The sequence below is a fragment of the Quercus lobata genome, chromosome 7 (assembly GCF_001633185.2).
Source record: "Quercus lobata isolate SW786 chromosome 7, ValleyOak3.0 Primary Assembly, whole genome shotgun sequence".
NCBI classification, from domain to species: Eukaryota; Viridiplantae; Streptophyta; class Magnoliopsida; order Fagales; family Fagaceae; genus Quercus; species Quercus lobata.
This window is the reverse complement of record NC_044910.1, coordinates 48298789-48326146: the sequence shown is the minus strand read 5'-3', so window position 1 is coordinate 48326146 and position 27358 is coordinate 48298789. Positions and strand designations below refer to the sequence as shown.

At 34.9% G+C, this 27358-nt stretch overlaps 3 protein-coding genes across 4 annotated transcripts; 1 reads left to right on the top strand and 2 right to left on the bottom strand.

The window, feature by feature from the left end:
* Positions 1–4468: 4468 nt before the first annotated feature.
* LOC115953637 (transcription factor MYB3R-3-like) lies at positions 4469–12853 on the bottom strand. Its single transcript, XM_031071376.1, has 9 exons — positions 12679–12853; positions 12080–12234; positions 11756–11807; positions 11290–11347; positions 10439–10533; positions 10242–10345; positions 9789–9917; positions 7887–9070; positions 4469–4829 (listed from the first exon to the last, which is right to left on the bottom strand). The coding sequence occupies exons 1-8, from the start codon at positions 12718–12720 to the stop codon at positions 7897–7899; spliced, it is 1809 nt and encodes a 602-aa protein (XP_030927236.1). The 5' UTR covers positions 12721–12853; the 3' UTR covers positions 4469–4829; positions 7887–7896.
* A 4881-nt stretch (positions 12854–17734) lies between these two features.
* On the bottom strand, positions 17735–21162 carry LOC115952377 (mitochondrial import inner membrane translocase subunit Tim9). The gene is made up of 2 exons (XM_031069536.1): positions 20978–21162; positions 17735–18174 (listed from the first exon to the last, which is right to left on the bottom strand). The coding sequence occupies exons 1-2, from the start codon at positions 21070–21072 to the stop codon at positions 17988–17990; spliced, it is 282 nt and encodes a 93-aa protein (XP_030925396.1). The 5' UTR covers positions 21073–21162; the 3' UTR covers positions 17735–17987.
* A 1449-nt stretch (positions 21163–22611) lies between these two features.
* LOC115951327 (kinesin-like protein KIN-10B) lies at positions 22612–26296 on the top strand. 2 transcript variants are annotated; one of them, XM_031068529.1, is made up of 13 exons: positions 22612–23014; positions 23107–23275; positions 23416–23809; positions 23940–24145; positions 24274–24584; positions 24664–24727; positions 25112–25199; positions 25320–25447; positions 25531–25577; positions 25688–25709; positions 25801–25863; positions 25943–25981; positions 26068–26296. In XM_031068529.1, the coding sequence occupies exons 1-13, from the start codon at positions 22803–22805 to the stop codon at positions 26161–26163; spliced, it is 1839 nt and encodes a 612-aa protein (XP_030924389.1). In that variant the 5' UTR covers positions 22612–22802; the 3' UTR covers positions 26164–26296. The 2 variants fall into 2 exon arrangements, with proteins under 2 accessions (XP_030924389.1, XP_030924388.1); XM_031068528.1 differs by having other exon boundaries at positions 25112–25447.
* The last annotated feature ends 1062 nt before the right edge of the window (positions 26297–27358 follow it).

Sequence of the window (27358 nt, the reverse complement as noted above, 5' to 3'; positions counted from 1 at the left end):
TTCCAAGTGTTGGGGGTCGTCTAAATGCTTTTTCAATGGACGACCTTCATGTCCATGGATGGCCGTCCTACGAGGGGCGACCTTCCTATGTTCGGATAACCTTTCTGATCTGGACAACTCTTATGGACGAATTGCAATTGATTCAATTTTTAGTTCACCATCACCTTGAATATTGGCCAAAGTGTACACAGCCTTTAAATTAAAATAAAAAGTGATAGTTGTTGTTGGTGGCCATTTATTTCAATGTCAGGCTAATTGATAAAAGTGGGAGTAGTTGTTTTAGTAATTATATAAAATCTCACAATATTTTTACAATGAATTGAGAAGTTAATACATCATAGGTCAAAATAAAATATTCTAAAATCCATCCCAACTAAAAGTATGAGTGGTGAAAATATTGGGAAATTTTGTTGTGTTTCTAAACTTACTTAAGTAGGAGATGTGTTTATTTATTTTTTTTTTCATATCATGGTACAGTTTGTGTACAATAGAAATAAGAAAATAATTCTTTGTTTTACCATTCTAATGTGAGGAGGGGCAAAAAACTACACTAAGTACAAGTATATATAAATGTTTTCAACCCAAAAATTAAGGAAAAAAAAATTAATGAAAAAAATCTAAAAAAACAACTTGCCAAAAGAATCAGTTTAAGCCCAAAATGAACCAAATGGGACTGAATTGGACGTAATGGACCAAAGTGGACTAAATGAACCGAACTGAACCAATTGGACCAAAGTGGATCGAAATGTTACACTAATGTAGTTTAATAGGAACGTAGATATTATATTGATTGATAAATTAGTTAACAGTAAAAGATGGAGATGGTAAGAGAGAGGTAGTGCTGCTGATTCGTGTTTGGATGTCACTACTCACCAGTAGAGAAGCTACGTGGATGTTTGGGTTGTTTGGCTACAAGAAAGAAGTGAGAATCTGTTTGAATTGTTTAACTATAAAGTAGCTTGTTTGGGATTTATTTTATTATTTTAAAATTTTGTTTGGTATGGTACAAGTCAAAAAGAAAATTAATCATTTCATGTTCTACTCATAAATCCTTGCGTGGCCTCTCCTGCTAGCTCTTGGAGTTCCTTTCAACGTTGGTGTTGGCGTTACCCTGAGGTAGTAAAACCTATGGAACATAGCTTTGAGAACCTACATGTCTTCTATAAGAGCTGAATTATCTAGGGAAGAAGGGTTATTGGCATCGACAAGTTTCATTATGTGGTTTTCTTGCTTCACCCTTGCCATGAAAAATACCCTTTCGTGATGGACTGGCCTGAGCGGTTCTTCATCACATAGGCTCCTCCATTCTAGCGGGTTTGTCTCTGTAGGAAATTACTTCCAATGATAACTAGTACCTACCATGATTTGCAGCCCTCCAAAGCATAAAGATAACACCTTCTTTGGTTGTTGTGTTCATCTCAGTATCTTGGGATGTCTCTGCATTAGTCCATTCTCTCGTGTGGTAGCGTACCATGTGATGCGCTTGGTGGACATTAGGCGTATAGTGCTCAAAGACTACCCTATTTCTTGATTGCCAAATAATACATTACACTGCACAATGTTTAATCGCCACATGCTTCATATGCATTTCAGCCAAGTGATATGTTTTGATTATTTTTCCAGCCAGTTTATTAGCGACATGGGATTGATTATTTCTGTTTGCAAAATCTGTGTTGATCTGAATCATATTTTCTGGAGAAGGGGCATAAGAAGAAGAGATGATGGTCTAAAGTTTATATTGGGAGGCCTTTGTGGAGTACTTTCTATTGTTGTTTGTACTGTACTACTGCGTATTCTTCAGAATTTTATATCCTTGCTTGACTTGGTAAGTTTCCTTTGGGTTTAATTTCCAAACTTGGATTCCAAATTTTGAGTGAGCAGTTCTAATGATTTCTGCTATATATCCTAGTTAATTTCTCTTCATCCTATGTTCCTATCCTTAGGTCCATGAGGTCCTTGACTGTTCCTGTTTGAAGGTGTAAGCGCTCTAGGGTCTTAGGTGACTGGTTTAAACCAAAGTGTGTCTTAAAGCTTTATGTGATCACCCATCCCCTACCTTCCATTTATCCTGGCCTATAGTGGGGTGTCCTTTATATTTGCTTTTAAGTGTTGTGGTCACTAATAACTTGGGGTTTTCACCAATTCTCCAAAATTGTTTGGCAATCAACGCTTTATTGAAGCATTCAGTGTGTCTTAGGCCCAGTCCTATGGCTTCCTTTGGCTTAGTGATATTGGTATGTGCAATAGTGTGGAGTTTTTTAGTTTCTATATTGCTCTGTTACTATTAGTCCTGATGATTCTGTCCAGTTGTTGACAAGTTATTTTTGGAACAGTATACTGACATGGCGTAGATTGGCATTGCTTGCATGACTAATTTGATCAAGGTAAGTCTCCCAGACAATGACAGTAATCTGCTTTTCTAGCTTTGTAGTTTACTCGGGATCTTGTCAATGATCTCGTGTCCTATTTCTTCCAGTCTCGTATCGATATCAACTTTCAAACCAAAGTATTTCCCAATGTGTGGTTGAATTTTGAGTCTTATTTTGTTCTCTGATTCTTCTTATGTACTTTCATCACAATTTGGAACGACTGTCATGATTGACTTACCCTCATTGATTTTTTGCCTCAATATGATGCAAAACAAATTCAGGGCTTTTCTCAATTTTTATGGGGTTTGTTTTTTTTTTTTTATCTTACAGAATATGAGGATGTCATCAGCAAACAGAAGGTGGGAGATAGGTAGTTCCTTTGGCTAATTGGCTTCCATATCTAGCAGGATGTACGACAATGCATTTGTACATACGATGAATAGGTGTTTTGAAATGATCTGTTGGTGCTCCGTTGATGAGAATGTTGTAGGGGACTGTTTAAGTTTTAACACATTGCATGATAAGGCTTGTCCACCTTCGGCCAAAGCCCATAATATGTAACACTGCTTCAATGAAGTTCTAGTTTAATCAGTTGTAGACTTGTAGGCTTTGCTATATTTAAATTGCAGCTATCTTAATTCTCATTTTCTTCTTTCTTTTGATGATATTAAGAAGTTCATGGGCTAAGATGAGGTTATCTCTAATATTTGTCCTCCTTTTACAACATTCTGCTATTTTTTATAGACTGATAGGTCTATAATCCCAACCAATTATAGTGCCATCTTTGGGATTAGGGTAATGAATGTTGTGCTCAGTTTCTTTAATATAAGTATGATAAAACCTAGTGTGGCCTGAATAACTATTGATCCCACCATATCCTAACATTTTTTTTTTTTTATAAAATAAAGTTAGGATTCTACGTGTGCTTATGCTGTCGTCTTGAAATTATCTCAATGCTTGCGCTGCCATCAAGATTGGTTGTGTGGCTTTGGATTGGATGAAGCCGAATTGGTATGGGACTAGGTTTGAATGGGTGATCACGGGTTTGAAAGAATAAACAAATAAAAAGGAAAATATTTTAATAGAGTAGAGAGAATTAGGCCCCGTTTGGTACGCGAGTTCAAACACATGTTTTGAGTTTTTAAACAACATTACACGTATTTCTACACACTTTTTTACCCACACATATTTTCGAAAAAACTGAAAATTGTTGTTTAAACATACGTACCTAATGAGCCCTTAGTTTTGTTTTGTTATGTACCAAAAAAAAAGAGAGAATAGTTTTGTTGGAGGGTGTGTAAAACCTAAAAGGAACGTAGTTAACATAGAAAATAGGATTTCTAATAAAACTTTTGCTAGAACCATGAAGTTTATTGTAAATGCCCTAATCTGCCTATCATCAGTACTCACCAACCTTCGTACAAGGGCTTGTGCCATAAGCCAGTGGTCTCTGTCAATTTGGGTAACCTGCCATCAGCAGCCCTTGGTAAGTCTGCCAATCACAATTCTTAAAGTGACGCCAACATTTTCAATCTCCTCTCAAGTCTCACCACATAAACGATAAAAATCAGTTTTAATAGCTAGAGCTGGATGTTGACAGGTTGAACTCGAAAATTAACATTTTCAATAGTTTAAGAACAAAAGATGAACTTTTCAATAGTTTAGAGACAAATGAACTTTCCACTAGTTTAGGTATGATAAAAAAACTTTTGGCAAAGTTTAAAAAAACTTTTGATAAAGTTTAAAAACCAAAATAGTATTTTACCCTTTTTATTTTTTATAGTTATAGGATGTTGCATTGGAACCTTGAAAAGGGGAAAATACACTCTTATATTTATCCTCTTGTGCATTGAAATAAAATGAAAATAATAGTGTCTTTCCATTACTATTTACGGGATTATACATGCATCACCAACCACAAGAAGAGAGGGGGGGGGGGGGGGGGGGGACCACTATAAAAATTAATATTCACCATTGAAAGTATCACTAACACCTCTTTTTTTTTTCTTTTTTTTTTACTTTCAAAATACATGGTTCCTATGACTAAAATTACATTGCTACTTCCACTTCTAGATTATATGTAGAAAAGAATCAAAGAAGACATGGAAAGGGGCTACGCTTTATTTTAGAATTTTTCCAGGCATCATTTTTCCTCTTCATGATGGGATATCTCATATCTGTACAAATCCAGTACAGTCAATATATTTTCATATATAATTTAGGACCTATTTTTTCTTATTTTACACTTACCAAAATCTAACTGCCACTCACTTTTGTCCGTGTGGATATGACGAAAAAAATTGTCTGAAGTACCTAGTATCTGCAAGATGATTGTGGCACTGACTATTGAATATTCCGTGGGCAGAGTCAATTTTGAGTTTTGAGCAGCTTCTATAGAATCTGAAAATTGGTCGTGAAGGATACTGTCAGCCAACTTCAAAATACGTCCAGCCTTTATCCCTAAATCAAGGAAAACAAACAAAAAACATATTAGAGACTTATATGAGAAACGTGTTTACAGTTTCATCTCATCAGTCATCACTAGATTGGGGACGCATTTGCACCCAATGAGCCTTGAACCCATGACCTCGCCTTCCACCTTGCTTTTTATAAGGGGAAAACAATGATCGAAAAGTAGAGAAGAACGAACTCAATAGAGAAAAGTATAGCAAAGAAAACAATGATCCAAATGGAGTGTGAATATTTAAGGATTAACTTCAATTTTCCATTGAATCCTTTTAGAGGAGAACAAATGAAAAACCCCTTCATAACTAACCAAGCAAACCCTAAGGCTCTTAAAAGAACCTCGAGACCAAAGGAAATTTGTCAAGCTGCTACAAGTCCTTGCATAATCTTCCTAGAAACAATTTATCATGACCCTTGAGTAATCTTAACCGTAACAAAAATAACTAGAAAAGACTCAAACTACCCTTAAATAACTTAAAATAAAGTAGTTTGTTACAGGACTACATGAATAAAACCATGAACAATAATTTTTTCTATTCCAAATCTTGTCCTGCAACATCAGCAAATCTAAGCACATGTTACTTCTTTTTACACAAAGGCTTGAGGAGTACTTAATCTACTTCATAGGAGCCAAAAAGTTCATTCATTCATGTCTTTGGAAGTCCAATACATTAATTCTTCCATGAGATCCTTGTGCTTTCATTTTATATTTTATAGTCTATTTGATGCTTCATTGTTGGTCTTCAATTAATTAGATACTACAACACAAAAAATATAGAAGGCTTAGTTTATACTTCCTTAAAAGTCCATGTTCCCTTCCTAGAGAGATCCAACTTACTTACAGGTTCTTTAACAAGCCCAATAGGTTATTTCTGAAATAATAATACACCAATTTGAATTATAAGTAATATATGTCACTGATCCAAATGCGTCAAGCTGTGGATTGTGCAGTCAACTAGCTTCCACCAGCTCCACATGGGTTCAAGACGCAGTCAAGCACTGCTCCTAGTTTAAGTGGGTTCAAACTTCGCTGATTAGGTGTTGGACCAATTTAACGCCCAAACTAAGGCTGAGTATTAAAATTTTAGGATTGTTCATTTAATTTTATTTTGAATACAAGCCAAGCTCAAGCTCATTGCCAAACTAGATTACATATTCAAGATCGGTTTATTTTCTTGCCGAACAAGTTCGAGCTTGTTCATAAACTATTTGATTAACTTATGCTTTTCCCATATATAATAAACAGTATGACTAAAATTTTTTACCCCTTCACAAATATATGCTAATAATTAATAACTAAATTATAGTTGAAATTATATTATTTAGGTTATTTAGATGGAACAGTTTTCGTTTATGTACCAATAAAAATTAGATTTTCCTAACTTATATTGTTAAACATTTATATAAGTCTACTATAATATTATCAATAGATTACAATTAATTTGATAACTTAGGAGCTTATTTACAAACTTACATAATCTAACCTTGAGTTTGTATATATATTCAACATTTATTTTTTTTGATAGGTAATCAGAAAACTATTATTAATGAGAAAAAAGGAAAAGTACAAGTTGTTCATGATGATGAACAGCAAGAAAATATAGAACAAACAGCACAACAAAAGGAGAAATCAGGAAACTAAGCTAAGGGAAAGCATAAACTCAGTGATAGAAGAACAATTAGTAAAACCCCAACAACGAGACCACTCCAAAGCCTCCGTTGGCATAAAACCTTTAACTCATCCAACATTTATACCTATAAACATATAATATTATGTATACTTTAATTGAGTCTCATACTAGAAAGCTTATTCAGGAGCACATTATTATGATTGAGCTCAACTTGTTTAATAATAGAATCTAAACTTAGGCTTGAGATTGACTTATTTGCTAAATAAACAAACATAAAATAAAAAAATAAAAAAGTTTTTTCTGAGTCGAGCCCGTACTGTTTATGAACGGCTCAATTCATTTGTAGTCCTAAAAACCCACAAATTTGTTAAGCAGAATATATAAGTAGAAACCTAGGAATATATGTTTAAAAAAATCAAGCTTTGTTAAATAAGCTTGATGATAGAAGAGTAATCCACATCAAATAAGCATTATACTTGGCAAGAAAAAAAACGTTAAGCTTGATGTTAGAACAGTATAATCCTGTCATAGTAGAATTTTCAAGCTGGGATCCATTTACATATTTTATATTCTACAACTCTCTATTTAATCTGGAAAGGGAGCCACAACTATGCACAGGGATTTCCACAGATTACAAAAGACAAAATTCTTATCAAGCAGGTTCAAGTTTAATTCCCTACAAGCATTTTTCTATTGTTACATCACATTGAAGGGCTTTCTTCTAAAGGTTAAGAAAAAAGGAAAAAGAAAGACTCATAAGGGAAAGAGAAACAATATGAGGTGGTATATAATGTTGTTAACAGGGAAGTAACCCTGAAGTCCTAAACCATAAATGACAGAGTGACGTGTCGCAGACTCAATCCTTCACCAGAAGATTAAGGTGTAGTCACAAACTCTCCTTTGCATGTATCCAGCATTTATTGAAATTTTGAGTCTTTTACTAATTACAGCGTCTATATGTAAAACTTATATAGAAATATGACACAACATTGTTTGCTCAAATAATGTAAATTTCTTCATAAACTCATTAAAAGCATTGCAAAACAAGTCATAAAGTGAAAACTAATTGAACTCATCAAGAACTTTCATCCAAATAAATAAGAGTTCTCATTGTAAGATCCAGTTTTCATCTTCAAACAAAACAAATTCACACACACACACACACACAGATGTGTGAGAATAATGATTAAGTTCACATTTTCCTAACAACTTAAGCTTTTGGGACATTTAGTAACAGCTTAAGCTTTTGGGACATTTGGTAATTTATACACACGCACACACATGCATTAACTGAAATGAACGATATTCAAAGAAACGAGCCACGGTGGAATATTTAATCACTTGTTAGAACAGTAGCTCAAACAAATGATCTGACAGAATAGAATGTAAAGGAACAATAATTAGAGAAGGAAGAACTTACGATTAAAGCCCTAGGTCACTCCAATCTTTGCTGCATGCGAGCAATCTTCAGTAACAGGGGAGCTTCCCTTTGTGGATAATTCCATGGATTTGGTGTTACCATCACACTTCTCTTTGTCAAATGTGAACTCAAGTTGTTTCTCCACAGACTTCAAAACAGCAGTTCGTTTAGATCTTAACCGGTATGGAGGAGATGCATTAAAAGCCTTACCATTAGCCCCAGCAATGCTGTTGCCATGACAAGTAGGACTCTCACACAAACTTCCATCTTGTGATTCAGACGTCTCCAAGCTGTTGATTATTTTCTGTTCATCAGAAGCATGAACAACATCCTTGACCGATTCCTTATCTGCTTTTGCAATTTTATCAGTATGCAGATGCTTTTGACCTTCTGTCTTCCTCTTTCTAAATATGGAAGGAGTATTGGGGAAGCTCTTAGCAGCCATTTTCAATATTGATTCAGGACTCTGCATGCCTAAACCACCGCTCTTCACACAAGGTGGAGTGAAGAATCTAATAGGTGATAGAATCGGACTAGAGTTGATGTAACACAATTTTAAAAAATCGGAATCTAATGGATTACAACCTTCTAACTGTGGTGGCTCATAGTACAAAGAACCATATGTTGGAGTTTCAATAGTCAAAGGTGTTCCAATAAATTTGTCTTCATCAATTTCGTTGTTGATTTCACGTCTCTCAAACATTGGTTCATCATTGATTCCACAATTATCAATAGTCGGCTTGCTGTTAGTTGTACAACTCTCAAACTTTGCCTCACTGTTGAATCCAGAATTCTCAAACTTTGGCACCGACCCTGAGTTGCTGCGGCTAAGATCTATATTAAATGATGCTGCCTTGCATTCTTCACATTCTGAATCAGCAGAATTCAGAATGACATTTAATGAAGCACCCATATCACGAGGTGGGGCAGAGGATGCTAACTGATCCTTGCTATTTTCATTTGTCTTACAAATGTCTGTAGTTCCTGATGAGGATTGAGCGGTTGAATCTGAGCCTTTATTTGAACTAACAAGTAAGTTTTTTGTTGCAGTAGATCTACTAGTATCTTTAGCACCATTTTGGGGACTGTTCTTTGCAACTACTGGAAGTTGCCCAGTAGCCAAAAAAAAATCTAACTTTTTCTTCAAGGAACTATTCCAGTGATTCTTAATAGCATTGTCAGTTCTGCAAAAGAAAAGTCACATAGAAGACCTTGCTTAAACTAAAATATCAAATAACATTCATGGCACACTAATAGATTCTATGTCAGGTATTATGCAAGGGATCTCAGCTAAGCTTTAAAAAAAAAAAAAAAAAATAGAGGACAACATTTGCATATTTCAACATCATTAACTACAACTCTGTTTTGATTGGCTTCAATTATTGTTCTTAGGGCTTTCATTTGAAGAACAGATTTAAGTGACCTTAAATTGATACTGAACAAAATCAAAGGATTAATCTCCCTCGAACATCCATTTGCCTCCTAAATATATCAAACCATATAATTAATATAATATTCAGAAAATTCTGAATGCGGTCAACCAGATTGGTGTATAGCACAACAAGAAAGAACTCCCTCATGCAGATGCAGCCAATAATAATTATTATAGATTTACACCCTCACTTGGAAGACATGTTTCCCCCAAAAAAAAAATCATGTAAGGATATAGCATTTGGCTTCAAGAATGAATATGCACATCTGCTGGTGGGAGGGAGATGGTACAAAATATCTAAAGTTCTTATTTTACCACGATCCAGAAGTCACAAGATTGGGACTGTCAGCCCAAATCAGCAACACATCATGAGGTTGCAAAGTGGCACTAGATTTTCAGGGTCAATCTTATTTATACCTTAATTTAGTGATTTCCCAGACAAAAATTATAGCTCAAACAAGAAGCAGTACCTTCCAGGTAGAACCTTAGCTATTTCAGCCCATTTGTTCCCATGTATCCGATGGGCTTTCATGAGAGCTAATTCCTCCTCTGGTGTCCAAGCATCCTTCTTTATATCTGGATTCAAATGATTGTGCCACCTGAAGGAATCCGAAATTTTGATTTCATAAGTATAAACAGAAGTTCAACCATTGATCATATTTACAAAGTCCATGCCACATAAAAAAAAAATTATAAAATTCATAAATAACAATCATCCCATTATATAAAACCAAGAGAAATAATCAGTTGGCATTTGCACGCACACAATCAAAAAAGCAATCCAAATGAATGTCATGTCAACATGACAATGTTCAGGACTTTGAAGACCATATTTGGGAAAAACATTCAACATATATTAATAATTGCAAACTAGCATTACAAACAAAATTACCCAGCTAATTATAGTCAGTTATATAAGCTACCTCTCTCGACATTGTTTCCCTATACGACCAGGCAAAGACTTGGCTATCAAAGACCACTTTGTAGGCCCATATTTTGATACCAGTTCTATGATTTTATCATCCTCCTACAAGCCACAAAAATAACAGAAACTTTAATGTTTGAATCACAACAAGCAAGAAGGAAAAATACGAGAGGAAGGAAAAGGCCAGGTGCCAACCTCTTGAGTCCATGGTCCTTTTATAAGATCTGGATTAAGAACTTTCTGCCATCGATGCAGACATTGCACTTCTGATCTATCAGGGAAAAACTCAGCTGCAAACACATTGTACCCAAATTATTCAAACTTTTTTTTGTTTGGAATTTACACAGATAGTGTTAGTACAATGAATGCTAGACATTACAAAGTCAAGGTTATTAATCTATCCATTTATGTATTCTTCACGATGAAACACAAATGACTACACTACTTTTTCTTTTCTTTTATGTGGGGGGGGGGGGGGGGGGGGAATTTAATGGATAGATGTTAAAGAAATTAATAACTTTAAATCAGTGAAAAGATTAGACATATGTAATGATTAAAATTCATATCTATAACTACAAAATATAAATTTATATGTACACTCAAATCCCCTTGCTAAAGAAGATTTGGTTGTTCAATTGTTCTGCCAACTTCAGCTCTATTTGTGCATAATATTACTAACTTCTTTCTGAAAATGTTCAAATACATGACAAGTAGTTGGCCTTACAGTATTTTGCAAGATATGATGGGCTTGATACGAGGAGTTCTAGTAGAAAATTAGGTAAACCAAAGTAAGTTTACCCTTACCTCAAGAACCATATGATTCAAGATTTATAAATTATGATTTCTCAAACATTTTTGCAACTCCTAATTACTTCAAGTCAATATGTTTTCCAGCAGACTCACTGCTAAACAGTGAAGCATAAAACAACCACCAGGAATCTTTACAATTGAAAACTCCCAAGAGATGCAATCTAAAATTGCATACAACTAAAGCAGCACAGATTTAACAATCAATATCATAGGTACTACTTAGGAAAGAGAGAAACCTATTTTTTTCCAACTCTTCCCCTTAAAAGCTGCAACAGCATTCCTTAATGTCTCATCCTGTTGAAAACCGAAGGCATTGTTAGTAATTACATATAGAACCCGTAAGATCAATGCTTTTTTTTTTCTTTTGATAAGTCCGTAAGGTCAATGACTAATAAAAACACAAGCAGCATATAGCAGAGCAACAAGTGAACAAAGGTGAACACAAGCAAATTTGGGCTACTTCAACATAATATAATAGCAGTTTCAAAGATCTTCTAGATCCACAGCTATGCTGCTGATAACATCAGAGGTAAACCAGTGGATTCTAAGCCAAAAACCAGGTGAAGTCTTTCGAGTAAAGTTGACTTAACAACTGCCTAAATCAATCTCAGCCTTTCATAAAGGTAGTTGACATACAGGAACACATGACAAGCTTCTAGATCATAATACATAGAACTTCACAAAAACATGAAAAATACAAACCTCCTGTGCAGTCCAACCTCCTTTCGCTCGTCTGATTGGGCCAGTGGCTCTCCTGTAAGGTCAAATTCACATAATTAGGCTCATTAACCATATAATATGTTAATATAACAAAAAAATAACCAATTAGAATGGTCACAAAGCATCTCATATGTGCTGAGCACAGAAACCTAATCCAAAAAAAAGGCAATTTCACACCTTCTAAGACATCAAACAGATCAAAAAATCAATGAAACACTAAACAATTTGATCCCAATTTTCAACCAACATCAAAACAAAGCTATAACTGAATGCAAAACTTAAAAAGACTTTGTAAACGGATAGTACCGATGAGCTGGAGATGTTGGAGCCGGGCTACACACCCCCGGGGACTTAACAATTGCACTGCCACTGCCTTCAGATGAGGTGGAGCTCGAAGCCGCGGTGGATTGTTTATTCTCAAGACAACACTCTTCTAGTTTCAACCCAGCCATTTCATCATTCTACAATCATCTCCAAAACCCAAAATCCCAATCAACAAATATAGCAATAAAAACAAAAACCCTCCAAGCAAAAACAAAAACCAATCATAATCACTAAAAAGCCCTAAAAAAAACCCACCCATGTCAGAAATTTCCAAAACCCCACCTCTAAAACACGAATTCAAACAAAACCCAGATCTCAGAATCAGTTAACGGATCAAAACTCAATGAGTAAAACAAAGAATCTTACACAAAGAACCCCATAATTCTAGGGTTTCCTGAACAAAACCCATTGAATCTTTCACAAGTCAAAGCCTTTGGGTTTCCATAAAATAAAGAATAAACAATCAAAAACCAAAAAAACACTATAAAAACATGAAAAACAAAACCAGTTTTTTTTTTTTCCCAAAAAACAAAAACAACAAAAACAAAGAAATTGAACTTTTCTGACAAAAAAAAGAGTACCGTTGCTTCAGCAGTAGTGGCGGGAATCGAAGTGGAGCTCATCGACGAGATGAGACCGAAAAATTCGAGTCCAAGAAAACTATCTCAGAGAGAACAGAGAGAGCTTTTTTTTTTCTCTTTTTTTCTTTCTTGGTTTCGAAAAATTCTCGCCCGTTGAAACAAAAAGAGAGAGAGAGAAGTAGAAAGAAACTTATATAATTAATTAATTAATTATAAAATGCAAAAAAAAATTTGTATAGTAAAATATAGAGAGAGATATAGATATATAACGAATATGTAAAGCACCGACGTCTCCGTTAATTACCGTTGTGTATCTTTGAGGCTTTTAAAAAATAAATACTCTAAAAAATAAAACCCTATCGGTTAACGGCAATTTTGACGGTTCATGTTTTTTTGATCTTAAACGTTAGAAAGTTTGAACCTCAAACGGCACTCATTCTTGAGAAAATGAGGGTTTTGGGCTTAGGCTTCATCTTGGGCCTTGTTAAGTGTCGAACATGTTTGGAGTTAGTGGATGGGTTGCGTGTTTCGCGGGTAATTCTTGACCGTTGGATTGGGGACTAGTGGTTTGGGAATTAAGTCGGTTTTTTTTTTTGAGATGGTACGAGTCCACAACATTTTCACAACAAATTATAAGTAGTTAGTTGTTATTGGTTCAAATTTGAACCTAACACTAAGATTACTTTTTTGCCCTAATAATAATAATCAATAAGAACCTACCACTTAAAATTTGTTGTAAAAATATTATAAAAATGTTGTGGACATATCATTTTTTTTTTCTTTTTTGTGTTTTGGAAAGAAACGTTTTAACTGTATTGATCAGATCTTTTTCCTTTATTTTTTACTTAAATCTTAACCGTTAGCTGTTTGGAAAAGTTCTATTTCGACTTTTCAAGTACTATTTTGTAATGGATGATATTGGGTCAGCATCAATAGTGAAAAAATTGGGTTAACCTCATCACTATTTAGTAAGTTTGAATTTGATTATTGTCACTTGAATCTTACTCAGAATGGAATGTGAGGTTTACCAATAAAGATTTGGGATGAGATGCATAGTACTCTATTGCACCTCTTAATTTCTTTGTTTCTTTGATGTGAAGAAAGCCCGAGCTAATGATTCCAACAAAAGAAGAAAGAAAGGTTGTAAAGAGCTTTGGCAGATAAAGTCAATATCAACTAAACTCTTTACTGAAATTATCTGCCATCATAACTCAACCTATTCAGATTTTTTTTATTATATAATTACACATTATTTACATGTGATTGGATCAATTACATTTTATCCACTCATGATTTAAAAAATACGACTTTGTGATCCAATCACATTTTATCCACTCATGATTTAAAAAATATGACTTTGTTCACCTAAGGTTAATTCTATTATGTAATTGTAATCCACTTTTATGTCCATCATTTGAGAATCAGGCCACATAATAAATTTTTTTTTTTTTTTTTTAAAAACCCACAAATTTGAGAATCAGGCCTGTATTATTTTTTAGTTTTGTATTTTGAAAACTTGTCTTTTGGTGGTTTGAGAAATTGTTCTCAAAAATAGTTTTGAAATGTTTTCTCACGCTAAAAATCTATTTTACAATTGTTTTCTCCTTTAGTTGTTTTTTGTTTATCTTTCCTCTATTTCATTTTTTTCATCATTTTCTTACCAAAAAAAGAATCACAGCCACTCCCAATACAAAATCACCACAATAAAAAAATATCCACGGGTTATCTCAAATCCACCCAACCCCCCAAAAACCTAACCTCAGTTGGTCAAAAACTTAGATAACCCGTGGTTAGGTTTTGGCAACTTGGACTCAACATCTTCACCTAAGTAAGAATGGCAACGGGTCGAGAATGGCAACATCTTAAATTTTGCTATGTTTTTGACCCTCAAATGAGTTTTTTTTTAACCCTCAAACTCGCCTCATTGGGCCCCGTGGGCCCGATCCGGCCATGCTTGGCCCAAAATCACAATCACAAACACAAACGCAAATCCTGAACACAAACACAGAAATCAAAAACACAAAAATTTCAAATTTTTTCCTTTCAAAATCACAAACATAAACACAAATTTCACAAACACAAAAATTTTAGATTTTCCCTTTCAAACTAAAAAACACAAACACAAAAATTTCAAATTTATGATTTTCCTTTTCAAAATAAAAACCACAAACACAAACAAAGAAATCACAAACACAAATAAAGAAAAAACAATGAGAGAGAAAATGAACCAAAAAAAAAAAATCACAGAGGGTGGCTGTGAGAGAGTAACTGAGGCATGATAGAGCTGAGGCTGGTGGAAGAAACGGTGAGGCATGAGCTTGAGGTCGGCAGACGAAATAGTGAGGCGTGAGCTTGAGGGTCAGCAGTGACTGGTGTGAGTGAGTGAGAACGGGTGACTGGTGAGGAGGGGCGGTTAAGACCAAAGAAAAATGTATGAGAGGAAAGTGAAGGTTAGAATAGGTTGTGTGTGTGTGTGTTGGGGGGGGGGGGGGGGTTTGGTAATTTTAGTTTTAATCGGGTTGGGTCTGAGTTCGAATTCGGGGCGAGTTTCACTAAAACCCGTACCCGACCTGAACCCGCTTCGGGTTTTATTTTAAAAACCCAAACCCAACCCTATTGTTTTGCGAGACGGGTAAAACCTGCCCCATTAGGGTCGGGTCAGGCCGGGTACCCACGGGTCGGGTACTTTTTGCCATCCCTACACCTAAGCCACAAAGGAGAGAGAGAGAGAGAGAGAGAGAGAGAGAGAGAGAACAATGTTGTGGTGGTTTCATGGATCGTAGTGGTATTTGTTGTTGGTTGATGTAGTCTCTATGGCAGCGAAGAGAGAGAACAATGTTTGTGGTGGATGACTTAGAGAACGCGTAGTGTTCTATCTAAAAAATCATCTTGGCTAGACTTTTAAATTAAATTGGGCTGGTTGAAGGCTTTGGACACTCCTATGTTCGGGTTTTGTTTTGTAAGTATGTGTGTGTGTTTTACCATGGACATACAGGTAAATTACAACGGCACAGTAGAGTTAACCTTCAATGATTAAAATGACACTTTTAAACCACATGTAAGCAAAATGCAAATTGGCCTAACCCACAAGTGGATAATACGTAAATATCCCTCCTTTTTCCCCTAAGTTGGAAGACAACGTATTTAATAATTGAGATTGCGTTGTAACCAAAATAAATAAATAAATAAAAACAAAACAAAACAAAACGTAGTTGTGTGCGCATTTGGATTGACTTGTTTATTAATTTTCTTTTTTATTTTAACATATGTACGTATAAATTTCATGTTGATAAGTCACACGGTCATGAAAAGTGTACCAAATAATTTAGTTGTATTTATTTGTATGAAACTGGTTGACAATCCATTATTGACACATCATCACATGAATATTGATTTGATCAACAAAAAAAAAAATTAATCATGATCAATTGAACATTGCCAATACATCATAAAAATTTTAATGTCAAAACCTAATCCAAAGATACACACTAGATAAATTTAGAGAACTATCAATTGTCAAAACTAATCCTTGCCCGTGCTTCAAATTCTGTCTTCTTCAGCGTTGCATATAGTTGGACGAACATATTAAATGCTTATTAATTGGTATGCTTTTAGGATTTTTATCGTTCAAGGGGCAATCCAGATTTAACATATTTTGATAAATGCTAGTAGGTTGATAAACTGTTGTTATCTCCCCAACCACCAATGTCCATGACAAAGAGTTTAGGTATTAAAGTATAAATGTAGTTTGCATTAAATAAATAAATAAAGCTTAAAATAGTATTAGGAAACCCAAACATCAGCTATGATAACAGTTTGCCCCCACGTTTTTCTCTCTATCTACTACCTTATGTTTGTGAAAATGTTTCACGTTGGAGAGACAGGGACAACGAAGTTTTGAAAATGAAAATTACTTGAAGTCTTTATTCTTGAGGTTGAAGAATAAAGACTACCAAACTAGATGTATTGAAAGATATAAATTATTAACGAATCACGTGGATCTAATCCTGTCATAAGAAATCGCATGCCACGTTAAAGTAAAAACAGTGCCACTTTTTTCATGTGCTTTAAAAAAAAGTACTATTTTTACTTTTGCTTTGCATATATAAAGTGTAGCCGGCACTAGCCTTGTAGTTCATTAAGTCTGGTGTTTTTAACAAAGATTTATAAGATTCAAATCCCCCATTCCTAACTTAAAAATGTGTATCCCAAAGAAAAATTGCTGCCCTGCTCTAACCCAAGTCCCTGAATTATCATATTTTTTTTTTGAGAAGCCACCCCAGAAAGAGGGGGGAGGAATATATTAAGGAAGATCAGAAAGGTACATAGAAACAATATCATAGGGTAAGTCCTCCATCCAAGCATGAAAATGCGAAAACTTACACGCTGATCTTGCTAAACTATGAGCTACTCTATTACCCTGCCTACAAGTATGACAAAAAGAAAAGTATAGCACCTATGAAATCAGTTCTGCATCTGCACTCACTTAATATAAGGTACGCCCACATAGTCACGGGTCTTTCGCTCAACTTCTCAACAACCCTCTCCAACAATTTATTCCAACTGCAGCTTGAGCTGCTGGCAGTAACCAAGCCAATCATGTTATTCCATTATAGAGGGTGCACTAAGCCAGAGACATGAACCAAAACTAACTCCAAATATCTAGGCGGTTGACACTGGTATGGTTTTTATATAGATATATTCAGTTTGTCAGAAGAGAGAATAAAAGCGCATATAGCAAAAAAATTAATAGTAGCAGGTTGGTTTTGACTCCAAGATCAACATTCTCCTGGCTGAGACGTACTTAAGATAATTCCAACAAAAATTTAATTGTAAGAGTAGATTGAATATCAAGAATGGGAGGAGGAGATTACTGATTCCGGCAAGTATTGGTATCCAAAAAATTTGAATTAGCCGAATTTAATTTATCAATCACAGGAACTACATAATATTAAATGCTTAACTTGCAAGCCTTCAACAGACTGCTGAAGCAGCTATTTCAATAAAGCTAAACAACGAGCTGGTAAAATGGAACTAGACACTACAATCCTCTTAATCAGCAAAATTGGGAGGCACTCAAATTAAGTTTTGATTCATTCCTTTCCCAGATTATATGGAACATATATAAATATATATGTATAAAATCTGTTCATATCCTGTTGATTGCCAAACCCAGTGGGCATGAACAGACTAATCAGTCTTCTTATCATGGAAAGGGAGTAACATTAATGAGCAACAAAAACTGAACTTTTAAGAAGACCATATCAGGGTCTTACAAGAGTTGTACGCCTAAGTTATTCAGAAACAACTTAATCAGTTGTAGGTGCTCCTTGGTTTAGCTCTGCAAATCTCATGCCAACACGCATTGAGTGCTTCAGGAACTTCTCAGCACACCTACGCACACACGTCTCCTCTTGCTTGGTTAGGGATTTGCGTTGAAAAGTATCCACACAGTCCGTAAAACATCTCTCCACCAATGAATTATACATCCTTAGACTGCAATTTGTTTTGATCAAGAAGACAATATGAAAGAGTCAGAGGCCTTAACACTCAAACATCATAATATGTTTACTGTAGCTTCTACTTGGTATCAGAATTCAAAACTGAAGTAACTGGATAACACACAAGGCATTCTATAGTCAGAAACCAAAATCAATTACATGAAGTAGATCAATAAGTTCCAACAAGAAGTATAAATTTGTATTTGTGTGCTGATGTGGTATAATCCTTGCTTATAGTAAAACAGACATCATATCTTAGAATTATCTGAGAATGGAAGAATCATCAAACAAAGAGAGCCTTCTGCAGCACATGGCCTTTGTAAGGCTTTATAAACAGACTGCTAAATTGAGCAGCCACATTAATCAAGTAATTAATTAAAACTCTACACAGCCATCTCTCAGCACAAGGTCAATGTAAAATCTACAGTACTCTGGGAATAATATGCTACTTAAATGTCTGTATTTTGAAGCAGTTGTAGTTAGGGCTGTGATATTCTGTCTATACATAACTGTCTATACATAACACATTCAGTATTGATAAATTCCATAGACGATTTTGGATCATAATTATATAATCCAGACTTTTCCAAGGCCATGGAGATTAGAAGACATACTGAACCATGTATATAAAACGATAGAGGTCAGAACCAAGGGAAACATGTTGCACATGCCATCAGCTGATATATCAGGTAACAGATACATACATATAAAAAAACAAAGTAGATTGATTACTTATTAAAGGAAAAACAAAGGAAGAGCATGTTGTTAAAGACGTTGCATCATATGTCAGGAAGGCCGAAGGCCTCCGTTGATTGCGTACAAGCACAATATGAGTTTAAAGGCAGGGAAAGAAGGGTTTAACTATGAAGATATCAACTCTTCCTTGGAACTAGTTGATGTAGGATCTATAAGAATTTGGTACTAAATTAGATATCTTGATGAGATCTTGAAGGGCTCTTGAATAAGGATAAATGTTTAAGCATTTAGGTAAAGAAAAGACTGAATTTTGAATATGTTGATGGTTGTTTGGTGTTAAAACAGGGAATAGAACAAGAAATAAGATAGAAAAACACTAACAATCACACTTAGGTAGAAGAAGGCAATCACACATTCAAAGCTTAAAACAAGCTGATGGAATGTTGTTAGAAGCAATCTCACTATGAATATTATTGACTACAATAAAGCCTTAGGGAGTGTAAAAAAGGAGCTCATCTCTGTGTTGAGTGTGTAAAGGGAGCTTGTCTCTTTGACAATTTCTCTTACGGAGTGTCGTTTGTTAATATTATGGTAGTGGTAGAAAAGAAATGGCTGAGGACAAAGTGATTGAAGAAGGTGAAAACAAAGACTCTAGTACTGCTGCTGTTGCTGCAGCTACTACCAATGGGAATGAAAAGAAGAAGCGTTGGGGAATGTACTTGGAATGGAATCTTCATACACAGCAACGATTTCAAGAAGAGGCTGCAGTACATTTTAAATGGAGAAGCCACTGTTATTGCCAGAATGAAGTGGAGATCACATTCTTGGAGGCAGATGACTCAGAATCTTATTGTATTCTTATTCTCTGTCATTGTGTATTGAGTATTTTCAAGCAGGACTAGTGTTCTAAATAATCTATTTCCTAGAATGACTAGGACTACTAATAACAAACAAAAAGGACTAAATAACATCTAAACAAAATAGGAAAATGACTCAAAAAAATAAAATAAGACTCATGGGCCTTTGGAATAGCCAAGGACAGCCCATTCCAGAAATCTGGAAATTACCAAATAGGCTTTATTCTAGTAAAACTCAATTTAAACTTTTTTAACCTAAAAACATAATACTAAGACTCAATAATCACTAAAATAACCTATGAAAGGTTCCAAGAAAACCCACATCAAAACTAGACCACAAATCTTTAATCTTTTGGTATTTAATCTGTCTTTCCCCGGACTCTTTGCTATTTGCATTTCTAGTGCCATGTAAACCATGTCAAACTATCAAATGCACAACTTATTCAATTCTCTGAATATCATTGGCTTATAGATCAACGTTGATGTGACAAATCAGACAGAATATAGCATAGATAACCTCAAAATGGCATGGTTTAAGAACTTTTTCTTCAAACTTCTTCAATTTCAATATCTTTAAGGCAATTAGTTGGATTGACAACCAAGTATCTTTCTACTTCATATTGTTTCTTTTCACTGCCCTGGAGAAGGAAATACACTTCTGCAATGCAGACCCCGGGAAGTCCCCATATTAATGGGCATCCCCCAACAACATAAGTCTTTTTTCTTTTCATGGACTCCTATAAACTAATCATAACAAAAAAAATTAACACTAACCCAGTAACTTATTTCAGCATATCAACCTTGATGTCTACAAGTTGGAACATCAATCTAAATGTTTAGTCCTGAGAACTCCAATTAAATAAGCACCCACATATCACTACCTAAATCCACAACAATTATCACAAACCCCAAAAAACAAATAACTTAAATGCACGCCTCAATATGGTAGAACACACCCAATCTACCATATAACAATATGCACTACCATTTATAGAAGCATCAGCCTTATTTCCCATTAAGCCTGTAAGTCAACAAGTTAGTACTCTGGTTGTATACCTGTTAAACCATATGTTTCCACTGACCCATATCAAGATATTCCTCAACTAAACGAAAATAACTCAAAGCAACTTTCAACACACATTGAAACCAAATAATCTATGCAACGCAATTAGAATTTGGTCTTTTTTCAACACTGCCAAATACAAAAAAGTGAGTCCCAACAGTTGGGAATTTTAAAGAGCGAACCTGTCGCGAATCTGAAGCTGTTCGATCAGAGTAGACATTCGAGCCTTATCTGATTCAGGAAGAGACTCCAAGTCTGCTATCATGTTCTTGTCCATCTTCGATTCAATAATTCTTCGGAGGTTTAGGCCTTAGGGTTTAAGAGCTCTGCTTTCGCGGCTTTTAGATACAACAATCACGAAAGGTTCGGGCCTCTTAAACCCTATCATATATTTTGAAATTTTACATTTTGACCCTTCTATTGTTTATGGCCCAAGATGCAAAGGGTCCTTGGGGTCACGTTATTAATTTTGTATTTTTTTTTTTTAACCTTGAATTGAAGTTTAAGAACCATTTAAATTGGTCCCTCTATTTTAATTTCATAAACTTCCATTAACATATTAGGAATATTATAATTTTTACAGATTAGGTAACTTTGAAGTTGTTGTTAAGGTTCATCCCAAAAAAAAAAGAGAAGTTGTTATTAAGGCCCTTTTTGAAGAAAAGTTCTCTCTCTCTCTCATAAGACATCTTGTTAAAGACACTACATCTATTTCGGGTTTGTTACAAACCCGATCCTTCTCTCATGTTAGGAGGCAGGGCAATGTTGTAGCCCATGACTTAGCACAGAGAATTAGACTTTCTTTTCCTTTGTTTGTTTGGATTAAAGATTTTCCATTAAACATTTTACATTTTGTCATTGATGATTTTCTAGCTTAATGATAAACACCAATGAGTATGGTTTCTCAAAAAAAAAAAATTACAATTGATGCGTCACTAACTACAAAAAGTCATTTAAACACTAAATATCTATGTTTGTTTCCATATTAATATTCTTTGGAATATGAATTATTTTTTAAAAAGCATTTTCTAGAAAACTATTATATTTTCCTATATTTGGTAACGACCTTAAAATGAGCTAAAAAACTGTTTATTGACTTTCCTTATATTATTTTGCATGAGATAGAGTTTTTTTTTTTTTTTTTTTTTAATTTAGCTTCACATAAGATATAGTTGTTGTCTAGAAAATTTTATTGGAAAATAACTTTATCTCATACCAAGCTAAATAAGGAAAAATTAAGATATAGTTTTTCTTTTGACCAATTTCTTTCTAATATTACCAAACACAAAAAAAAATATGAAAAATATCTTCACATAGTGTTTTTAATTAAAACAAAACATTAGTTTGTAAGATTATGTTGTAAATTTTGTAATAATTTAAACATTTTTCTATAGAAAATGGTCGAATTATGCATTTTTTCAGAGTAAAGTGAAAAAAAAAAAAATGTAAGCATATATAACCATTTTCTATCAATTTTATTTTACAAAACTGAGATGGGTCAATTTAGAAAATACTTAAACCTTAATGGCCAATAATTGAAAATCGATAACACAAGGGTTTAAAAAATAAAAGATAGCACAAGGGTCAATTTGCAAACTGACAAGAGGCTTTTTCGCATTTTATCATTGTTTTAGGAGCAGTTGTAATAATTAGAACCCTTGTGGACCCTTTAGCCCAACGGCAAGGCCGTGAGTCCGTGACCCCACAAGACAAATTCAAACGAACCCCAAAAAATTTATTAAAAAAAAAAAGCCCAATTTCTAAAAGTTTTTTGGAAACGGTTTATTTATACTATATAGTCCTCACAAGTCCCAACGGTCAAATAATTTCAAATCCTTACTCTCTATCTCTATCCCCTCTTTCCGTTGATCTAGTGCTTCAGTTTCCAAGAAAACCAAAAACCTGTCTTCTCCATCTTCTTTTCTCTCTCTGCAAACAACTCTCTCTCTCTCTCTCTCTCTCTCTCTCTGTCTTGTCTCTCAAATCCAAACCTTTCTGTTTGAATTCATGGCAAATCAAACCGTTAAGTGTTCTACTCCTACAAAGTCCACGAACTCTTCGATCTCCAAGGTCAGAGTCATAGTAAGGGTACGTCCCTTTCTCTTTCACGAAATTTCTGGCAAGAACGATGACCCGAAACCGTGCATTTCCGTTCTTGATCAAGAATGCGAGTCCTCCAGTGAAGAAGTAGCTGTTTACCTCAAAGATAAAGATACCAGGTAAAACAGTTCTTGGAATTTTTCAATCAAATTATTTTATGGGGTTTTGGTCTTTGATTTTGATCATGGGTTGGTTTTGCTTTTGGGTGTAGCCGAAACGAATGTTATAGGTTGGACTCTTTCTTTGGCCAAGAGGACAACAATGTGAGTCAGATCTTTTACAGGGAAGTTAGCCCTTTGATTCCGGGTATTTTCCGTGGCTACAATGCCACTGTGTTTGCCTATGGTGCTACCGGTAGTGGAAAGACTTATACCATGCAGGTTTGTTAAAACAAAGAAAAATCCCATGTTGTTTTCTGTTTGTTTCCAGAGAAAACCAGGGGGGAAACCTCTTAAAGATTAAATTTTTTTCACAAATTTTCCTTTCATTATGGTTATTTTGTTCCTTGATGTTGTTGTAGGGTACTGATGAGGATCCAGGTCTAATGCCGCTGGCCATGTCTACAATTCTCACAATGTGCCAAAGCACAGGAAGCACAGCAGAGATTTCGTACTATGAGGTCTATATGGACAGGTGCTACGATCTTTTAGAGCTCAAGGGGAAGGAAATTGCAGTTTTGGATGATAAAAACGGGCAAATTCATCTCCGCGGACTATCTCAGGTCCCTGTGAAGTCGATGTCTGAATTCTATGAGACATTTTCTTGTGGGATTCAGAGGAGGAAAGTCGCGCACACCGGGCTTAACGATGTCTCTAGTAGGAGCCATGGGGTGCTAGTGATTGCTGTTTCTACTCCTTGTGGTGATGGCTCTGAGGCTGTTGTTACTGGGAAGCTGAACCTTATAGACTTGGCAGGTTATTTCCTCACCTTTTAAGTTGCGCAATTAGAGGGTCATAGCTCAGCTGTACGTGAGACTAAAAGAGGGGTTTATTTCTGGTCTTTCCCAAATTTTGATTTGTGTAATTCTGCCTGTAATTAAAACAGGTAATGAAGATAATAGAAGGACCTGCAATGAAGGAATTCGTCTCCTAGAGAGTGCCAAGATCAACCAGTCCTTGTTTGCATTGTCCAATGTGATTTATGCACTGAATAATAACAAAACCCGCGTGCCCTATAGAGAAAGCAAATTGACCCGTATATTGCAAGACTCACTTGGTGGGATAAGCCGTGCTTTAATGGTTGCTTGCCTGGTATGGACTTTGTCTCAGCAATTATTCCTTCTTTTTTTTCTTTTTCTTTTTTCCATTTCATGTTGTTGACCCTGCAATTTTTAAGTGTATTAAAGTTTTTTAAGGGAAATTATTTTCTTTGATAATAGAATCCAGGAGAGTACCAGGAATCTGTTCATACTGTGAGCTTGGCTGCTCGGTCAAGGCACGTATCCAATTTTGTTCCTTCATCACATAAGCTAGAGACCCCAAAGGTTAGAATGGACATGGAGGCCAAACTGCTTGCTTGGCTTGACTCTAGAGGCAAGACAAAGAGTGCACAACGAATTGGACCATTCAATTCTCCTTTTACGAGCAAAACTCTGGGTTCATTGAGCTCTGTTAAGAAAGCCAGTCTCTATCCCAGCTCTGTGAAAGCAAAGGGTAGTACCAAACAAGGTGCTTCTAAGGCAAAAGAAAGGTATGGATGATTGATTGAACCTTTCACAAATTAAGATAAGTAACATTCCGATTGCCTAATTTGTTCGATATATGTGCAGGTTTGCTCCCGTGCCTTTCATAAATTTAAACAACAACGAAGGTCTGGCCGATGCTTGCTTGGAGGTAAGAATCTGAAATTGTAAGATGCGCCTTGTACTGATAGCTACAGAACCACAACTGCTTAATTGTCATTCCTAGAGATGACTGAAGAGCATAACATTTGGAAAGAAAATAAAGGGCCACTTAAGGCCTTCTATTCATGAAGAGCATATAACATATTAACATCAGCCTTGTGTAATCTTGAGTTAGAAATTTCAAAACAGATTTTGGTATGTTGATGGTCATTGTTAGTGATTTCAATGAAAGGAGTGTAAATAGATACAGCTCTAGGTGAAGATAAGAATATGCTGAAACACATCTAGTTTAAGTTTTCTTCATATTTAATGCAGAGAAGCAAAACTATATAAAATTTTAACTTATATGCATATTATCATTCTTCTATTGCAGACTGGGGAGATTGCTGATAAGTCAAATATAGAAGCGATTGAGGCTTCTGCTGATGGAATTGTGCCTGTGTCAAATACATTCTTGCCTGGTAATTGTCAAATGCATTCTTGCGTGACGAAAAATGAACTGCAGAGTTCTGTGAGAAAAGCTCTCTCTCCCATAAAAAACAATGTAAATCAAAAGCCCCTTAATGAACGCTCATCCACAGATCAATTATGCCCAGCTTTGTTTGAGCCAGTTACTCCCCAAAGACCTTGTATTTTGAAATCTCCAAACAAGTCGGAAATGGTTGGCCCCTCACTTGATAAATTCCATGCAAGGAGCTCCAATTTGAAGGTATATAAAAAGATTTACACCATAGTGTTTCTCCTCGGGCTCTTAAATATGTGATTTCTCACCTCTGTAAAATTTCTTTGCAGACCTCTCTTATTCAGGAGTATATTGGTTTCTTAAATACAGCCAGCAAGTAAGTTCAGTTATTTGTTGGTTTCTGTTTGACATTTCTTAACACGTATTTATTAATATATTCTTCATACGCAAATGTTCTGAGTTTGCCAATTGACTTTCTGATTGCAGAGAGGAGCTACTGGAGTTAAAGGTATATATGTTAGCTAATTATAGTGACAGTGTTATCCATAGTTTCTAATGTGAGTGTGACAAATCTGATATATTTCTTGAATTTAATTTAGGGGATTGGATTGAAAATGGCAGAATACATACTTGAGCTCAGGGAAACAAGCCCTTTAAAATCGGTAAGACAAGTCTGTAAGCTTTGGGCTTGGAACTCACTTATATTGATATTATTAATGCTTAGTACTTCACCTGTTGCAGTTGAGCGATTTGGAGAAGATTGGCCTTTCATCCAAGCAGGTAGATATATTAATGTGAATAAAGAATGACACAAGTTTTGGTCCTAAAAGATAACCAATTTACTAATCTACTCAAAAATTCTATAGGTTTATAACTTGTTCAGCAAAGCTGCCAGAGGAATATTTGATAGACTAGAAGATTCATCACCCAGTAGTTCAGACATCTACAAGTTAAATCAATAGCCTTGCTCTGGATAGTACTTCAAACTACTGACTTGATCGGATATGATGATTTGTCATGTCCTGGAATTTCACTTCTTACTTATGATCGAGTTTGTTTAATATTTCTTTATGTGTTTCATGCACCTTTGTTATATCCTGTAACATAATCTTTACGTGTTTCATGCACCTTCGTTATCCTGTAACATAGTCTTAGAGGTAAAAGATTCAAACTTTGTTGGTCGCACAATAGTTGCTCAGTTAACTTCATGTTGTGTTAGAGGGTTCAGAGTCCAAGCCTACACAAACAACTTTGGCCTGGTGGTAAATGCATTTCACATCTTAAAAATGAAATCATTCTGTTTAGCCTCAGTGCATTAGTAGATAGCTTATGAAGCGATTATTTAGAGGATTGTGATTTAGGTGATACATCGGACAACCCATTTTCACTTCATACTTCATAACATCATTTATTGTCTATTTTGTGCTTCTAAAACCCTTTTTTTTTTCTTTTTTTTTTTATAATAATTATAACCGCCATCTTGTGTAGGATTGTGGAGACTCCTCGATCATAGGAATGATTTGAGGATTGTAAAATCTTACTTTTTTAATATTAAAAATAAAAAATAAAGAAGAAACAATAATTCCACGAATTATCCACGAAAAATATTTAAAATTCAATATACTATATTTTCAAACTTTATATGAGTATATCTCTATTAGCTTTACTAGTAGTAGCCTAGGGCTTCAAACTTGTCAGGCCAATTATCAAACGTATTTCTATTAGCTTTCCTACTACTAGGGGTAGGGGTCTATTTGAATATCGCTTATTGCTGAAAATTGAAAACTAAAAACAGTGTAGTAAAATAATTTTTAAATGTGTGAATAGTGCCGTAGAACCCAGTTTTAAAGAAAAATTTGCCCTGTGAACAGTACACGAATCCACACAAAAAAATGCAGACATGCACATCTGCTGTTTTCAATGCATACATACACTAGGACTTTAAACTAATTAGGCCAAATATCCTTTTGCTGAACTAGTCAGGCCAAATATCAAATGTTCTTTATTGTTCTTTTAATTTTATTTCAAACATGAGCCAGGTTTGGGCTTATCTACGACCTAGATTACATATTTTAGTTTGGTTCATTTAATTGTCAAACAAGAGCTAGTTTGAGCAACAAAATTGCCAAGTTTTTTTTTTTAATGATATTCAAAGTC